This window comes from Chiloscyllium punctatum, chromosome 42, assembly GCF_047496795.1.
Source record: "Chiloscyllium punctatum isolate Juve2018m chromosome 42, sChiPun1.3, whole genome shotgun sequence".
NCBI classification, from domain to species: Eukaryota; Metazoa; Chordata; class Chondrichthyes; order Orectolobiformes; family Hemiscylliidae; genus Chiloscyllium; species Chiloscyllium punctatum.
This window is the reverse complement of record NC_092780.1, coordinates 35,640,858-35,647,292: the sequence shown is the minus strand read 5'-3', so window position 1 is coordinate 35,647,292 and position 6,435 is coordinate 35,640,858. Positions and strand designations below refer to the sequence as shown.

Genomic DNA, 6,435 nt, shown 5'->3' with positions numbered 1-6,435 from the left:
CGATATACACCGGCAGCTCAGGCAGTGGGAGCTCACAGCACCGTCCAGCCTCTCTCACACACAGAGGACTCGACACTTAAGGAGATCGCTTCGGCTTCACAAGCGGCTGCATTGTGACTCCTGGAGGTTGACTCAGTGAGAAAGGAACAGGTTTAGGAGTTACTCGAGATCAATTCCTTCCGCTCAGGGTTTCCCTCTGGCTCGGTGCAGCATGGCTCTGGGGAGGATTTGGAAATTTTGGACGGTGCTGGTGTTGTTGTCCGGGACCCTGAGTCTGGGCTGTGAGAGGCTGCACTTTCAGCAAGTTCTCAACACAGAGACTCTGAGCAAACTGCATGAAATGGTGAGTTTCAGCTGATCGGAATCTCACTGGGTCTGCTCCCGGCTCAGTGTCAGATCAGGGAGAAATAGCTTTTAATTTTGTATCGTTCCCGCTCAGTGATTCTCCAGGATCTCAGTTTCTGGGAGTGAATGTAACCGGGACTGTTCTCTCCTCTCAGGGCGGTGCCTTTCCCGGACACTGTTTAAGGCAGAGGTTCTCCCTGAAAACCAAGCCCTTGGACCTGGTGAAACTTTCGGATGGAGTGGGGGTGAGTTAAAACTCGATTCATTTTATTCAGACTGTGATTTTACAGAAAGTATGTGTGAGATTAACAACACGATCAGAGAGTTCACATCAGAAAATTGAACCGCAGCGATTTCTCCCACTGTGAAAATCTTTACCTCACTCACAAACTGTATCCCTGCAGGTTTCAACACTTCAAATCTCCTGACGTCTACTTCACCCCTTGATATTAGGTCAAACCCTCTACCGAGCTCATCCATCAAACCATTTCCCAGCTCATCACAAAAACTATCTCTATCCACATTCCTTCTCAAACCATCTTGTTGCCTTCATCGCACGCTTCCCTCTCACTGGCTTGACCTGGGTTTTCACAGCTTAGAACATCGAATAACACAGCACAGGAACGGGCCCTTCGGCCCACCATGTTGTGCTGAATATGACGCCAACCTTAACTGATTCCGTCTGCATACCGCTGGTCCATATCCCTCCATTTGATGTGCTTATCTAAAAGTCTCTTAAACGCACTCATTGTATCTTCCTCCACTACCTCACTTCACTGTGTGTCCCAGACTCTTCCCACTCCCTCTGTACAAATCTGCCCGCCACGTTTCCCTTGAACTGACCTGAAATGCATGCCTCTTCGTTTTGGACATTTCAACTCCGGGGAAAAAAAGTGTGACTGCCAACCCTACCTATGCATCTCATTATTATATACACTTCTATCAGGTCTCCCCTCAGCCTGCACCGCTCCAGAGAAAGCAACCCGAGTTTTTCCAATCTCTCCTTTTTGCTAATTCAGGCAGCATCCTGGGAAACTTGTTCTGAACCCTCTCCAATGCCTCCACGTTCTTCCTGTAACGTGGCGACCAGAATTCAATGCAATAGTCTACCTGTGGCCTAACCAAAGCTGCAACTTGACATCCTGACTCTTCTACTCAATTCGCTGACCAATAAAGTCAAGCATGCCATACACCTTCTTTACCACCCCTCTACTTGCGGCCACTTTCAGGGTGCAACAGACTCAAGCCCCAAGATCCTGCTATACATCAATTCTGTTCATGGTCCTCCCAATAACAGTATACATTTCCTTAAGATTTGATCTTCCAAAATGCAGCACCTCACACTAACATGGATTAAAGTCTTTCTGCCATTTCTCTGCCCATATTTGCAACTATTGTATATTTTGTTATATCGTTTGACAAACTCCCACACTATCCACAACTCTATCAATCTTTGCATTGTCTGCAAACTTACTACCCCAGCCATCGACGTGTTCATTCAAGTCATTTATATATATCACAAACCGCATAGGTCCCAGTATGGATCCCTGCAGAATACCATTAGTCACAGATCTCCAGCAAGAAAATGTCCCACACGACCCCTCTGCCTTCTGTGGGCAAGCCAGTTCTGAATCCATGTGGCCAAGTCATCATGGGTCCCATGCATTTTAATCTTCTGGAAGAGCCTACCATGAGGCCCCTTGTCTAAAGCCTTATTGAAATCCATGTAGTCAACATCCACTGCTCTACCCTCATCCATCACCTTGGTCATCTTCTAGAAGAATTCAACCATGTTAATAAGGCATGACCTGCCCTGTATAAAGCCGTGCTGACTGCCCCTGCTTCAGCCACAGTTTCCCAAATGCCTGTTCGTCCTATCCCTAAGAAATCCCTCCAGTATCTTCCCAAACACTGATGTGAGACTCACCAATCTGTGGTTTCCTGGATTGTCCCTATTTCCCTTCATGAACAGAACAATAACATTACCTACTCACTGGTCCTCCAGACCCTCTCAAGTGGCTAACAAGGATACAGAGATCGTGCTCAGTTCCCAGTAATGTCCTCTCTTACCTCTCTCAATAACCTGGGGTAGATGGTGTTGGTCCTGGGGACCTATCCACTTTTATGCTCTCCCAGAGACCCAATACCACTCCTTTCTTGATCTCAAAATGCGAAGCATATTAGCATGCACCGTACAAATCCAACTAACCTCCATATCCTTCTCCTGGGTGAATACTTTTGCAAATACCTCATTTAGGATCTCAACCACATCCTCTGCCACTGAGCCCAAGTTCCCTCCTTCATCCTTCAGTGATCCTCTCTTCTCCCTATTCATCCTCTTGCTTTGAATGCATGCATAGAATGCCTTGGGATTTTCTTTAACCCAACTTACCAATGTCATCTTATGGTCCCTGCTTGCTCTCTTAAGTCATTGCTTGTGTTCATTTCCTGCGTCCGTTATTTGATTTTAGATTAGATTACTTTACTTACTTACAGTGTGGAAACAAACCCTTCAGCCCAACAAGTCCACACCGGCCCGCCAAAGCGCAACCCACCCAGACCTATTTCCCTACTTTTACCCCTTCACCTTACACTACGGGCAATTTAGTATGATCAATTGACCGAACCTGCACATTTTTGGACTGTAGGAGAAACCGGAACACCCGGAGGAAACCCACGCAGTCAGTCGCCTGAGGCAAGAATTGAACCCGGGTCTCTGGCGCTGTGAGGCAGCAGTGGTAACCACTGTGCCACCATGCCCATTAGCTTCCTAAACCTCAGATAGGCTTCATTTCTCTTTTGAAGAAATTTCCCTTACCTTGCCATCCTTCCTCCTTACTGGAACATGCCGGTCCCGAAATCTCATCAGCAGGCCTTTAAACAATTCCTACATGTGGATTTGCCTGCTTCCCAATTAACACTCCCTAGCATCTACCTAATACTGACATAATTTGCGCTCTCCCAATTTAGTATCTTTCCACAATGTCTAGATTTAAACTTTATTCACAGATATCTTAAAACTCTAGGAGTTGTGATCATTGTTTCAAAAATGCTCTCCCACTGAAAGGTCAATCTCTTGACCAGGCTCTTTAGTCAGTATAAGATCTAGAATGATCCTCCCCTGGTTAGACTACAACAGACTCTTTTAAAAAAACTTGATACATTTAATAAATTCATTGAAGAGTCCTGCTCTAAGGGAGTCCCAGTCAATATTGGAAAAGTTAAAGTGACCAGCTATGACATCTCTGCTTTTATTGCATCTTTCTATAATCTGCCAACATGTTTGTTCCTCAATGTCTCGGTGGTTGTTGAGGGGGTGGGTGGGCGGGTGTTGCACTAGTATAGCCCAATCACAGTGATTGCACATATCTTATTTTTCAACTATACCCATATTGTCTCAGCTTCTCACACTCACATTCCACAGTTATTGTAAGTTTCTCAAGTTCTCTAGATCGAACACACTCAAAGAAATTATCTTCCACTAACCCCCTATTCCCATTGCTTTCATAAATGAGACTACAGCACATCAGTGTGTCCAATTCGTGCCATGTCTATACTCTATTTGAGTTTTTCTTGTTTGTTTTTATCATTGTCATTATCTGTCCTGTCCACTCAAATAAATTGACTTGTTTCCGGTCAAGTGCATCTCCAATGTTCACTGCAGCACTGGCCACTGAATTGTGAGTTAGCACATTACCATTGAGCTGACGCAGAAGAATGTTCAGCAGGCCTGTCACGGAGAGTCATTTTGCCTCCTTAAAATCCAACTCTCGCACTCAACAAACAATCCCTCTCCTGCTATCTGAATCATTGCATCTGGGCTTCTGTTTCCAGGTCATGCCTGCTCTTTCACACTGTCTCTGATCTTTCTATGTCACGTCCAAGTCCACAATAACCAATATAATTGCCATACAGTAAATAGGTTTTTTTAACCTTGCCATGTCTTTTCCTGCTCTTCTAAGCAAGACTTTGCAATATTTAATTTTGTTCTTTGTAACAGCAACTTGAGATGAATTCAGTACAGACCAGGCAAAAGTCATGTTCTATTCACAGAAGACGTAAAAGACCACCTCCTTGTCTGTTCATTCTCTTCTCGAATTTTCAGCAAGCTCCCTCTCTCTCGTGACGTTTGATACCTTTGTTTTCTAAATAAAGTAAATTCAAACTACAGTTTCAGTCTTCAGTCATTCCCTAGACACCACAGAGGAAATTATGCATTTCGCTTCTTTAACACCCTGTTTTCCTTGTACCAATCAATCTCCAAGCATTTTGTGTACCCTCATTTGTTTTGCTAGTTCTCCCACCTGATTGAGCCTGTTTCCTTGTATGAAGAACTGAATGTTAATTGTTCAGAATCAATCCAGTTTCATTGTGATTTCTACAATTTTAAGTTACTGAAACCTCCAACACTTTTTCCTCTGCCTCCAATGTACTTGTATCGAATCCATGGATTTAAAGTCTCGCATCGCTTATTTTTCATTGATCTGATCAAGTTTGATTTATATGTACTTTTGTTGTGGTTCTGTTCGCCGAGCTGGGAATTTGTGTTGCAGACATTTCGTCCCCTGTCTAGGTGACATCCTCAGTGCTTGGGAGCCTCCTGTGAAGCGCTTCTGTGCTGTTTCCTCCGGCATTGAAAGTGGCTTGTCTCTGCCGATTCCGGTTGTCAGTTCCAGCTGTCCGCTGCAGTGGTCGGTATATTGGGTCCAGGTCGATGTGTTTGTTGGTAGAATCTGTGGATGAGTGCCATTCCTCTTGGAATTCCCTGTAGCAAAACCAATGTAGTGTACAAAATCCCATGCAAGGACTGCACAAAACACTACATAGGACAAACAGGAAGACAGCTAACGATCCGCATCCATGAACACCAACTAGCCACGAAACGACACGACCAGCTATCCTTAGTAGCCACACACGCAGATGATGAGCAACAAGAATTCAACTGGGACAACACTACTATTACAGGGCAAGCCAAACAGAGAACAGCCAGGGAATTCCTAGAGGCATGGCACTCATCCACAGACTCTATCAACAAACACATCGACCTGGACCCAATATACTGGCCACTGCAGCGGACAGCTGGAACTGACAACCGGAAGCGGCAGAGACAAGCCACTATAAATGCCAGAGGAAACATCACAGAAGTGCTTCACAGGAGGTTCCCAAGCACTGAGGATGTCACCTAGACAGGGGACGAAACGTTTGCAACACAAATTCCCGACTCGGCGAACAGAACCACAACGAGCACCCGAACTAAAAATCTTCTCCCAAACTTTATATGTACTTTTGCGAGAACCCTTTCAACATACTGAAACTAAGCATCTGTAATTTGAACATTTAATTATGATTTGCTCATTGTTTTATTTAATCTAACATGACCCCAAATGAACAGCACTAATATCCCTGTCCTAATCTTGTGTGTGTTGCACAGACTCAGGACAGGATTGAAATTATCCATCAAACCCTGCACCACATCAACAGGATCTATAGCATGAATCCGGGTTCAGTACCATGGGCCTGGGACAAGGTGGAAAACTTTCGTCTCCTCCTGGAGCAACAGCTGAGAGAGTTGCAAGACTGTCTGAGGAAACCAGGATCTGACCACAAGTTGAAGAGAAATGCTGCCATTCAATATTACTTCAGGAAACTGGAAAAGTTTCTCAAACACAAGGTATGACAATTCAGAACTAAGTGTGTAATTCCTGGCAAGCAATACATTTTTCAACACTTAATTTGACTCATTCTCAAATGCATTTACTTGAATATTTTACCTTTTCAGAAATTCAGTGACTGTTCCTGGGAAATCATCCGTGCTGAGACCAGAGCCCGTTTACAACAGTTACTTTTCATTATGGCACAAGTCAGCAAAAGAAACTGAAAAGAACATATTTACTACACACCAGAACAATGAATATTTATTTCAAAGACTTTCCATTGAAACTATTTATTTCTGCTTGGAAGAAATGCTGTGTCGCAAACATACAATGAGAATGTTAGTCGGATTATTTATTCTAATTCACTGTTATTTATTGTTGTGATATTTTCTTTTGATGCAATGTGAAAGATTCACTGTGTGTGCGGTCTGTTTTG

At 44.0% G+C, this 6,435-nt stretch overlaps 1 protein-coding gene across 1 annotated transcript; it reads left to right on the top strand.

Annotated features, from left to right (window-relative positions):
• The first annotated feature begins 211 nt into the window (after positions 1 to 211).
• Positions 212 to 6,223, top strand: LOC140465587 (interferon alpha-F-like). The gene is made up of 4 exons (XM_072561126.1): positions 212 to 343; positions 501 to 590; positions 5,777 to 6,016; positions 6,125 to 6,223. The coding sequence occupies exons 1-4, from the start codon at positions 212 to 214 to the stop codon at positions 6,221 to 6,223; spliced, it is 561 nt and encodes a 186-aa protein (XP_072417227.1).
• Positions 6,224 to 6,435: the final 212 nt, after the last annotated feature.

What these genes read in the sequence shown, in the direction of transcription:
- LOC140465587 (XM_072561126.1), top strand. Translation starts at nt 212, where the DNA reads ATGGCTCTGGGGAGGATTTGGAAATTTTGGACGGTGCTGGTGTTGTTG. An exon ending in AACTTTCGGATGGAGTGGGG is followed by an intron (nt 591 to 5,776) that starts GTGAGTTAAAAC and finishes TGTGTTGCACAG; the next exon opens with ACTCAGGACAGGATTGAAAT. An exon ending in AAAAGTTTCTCAAACACAAG is followed by an intron (nt 6,017 to 6,124) that starts GTATGACAATTC and finishes TTACCTTTTCAG; the next exon opens with AAATTCAGTGACTGTTCCTG.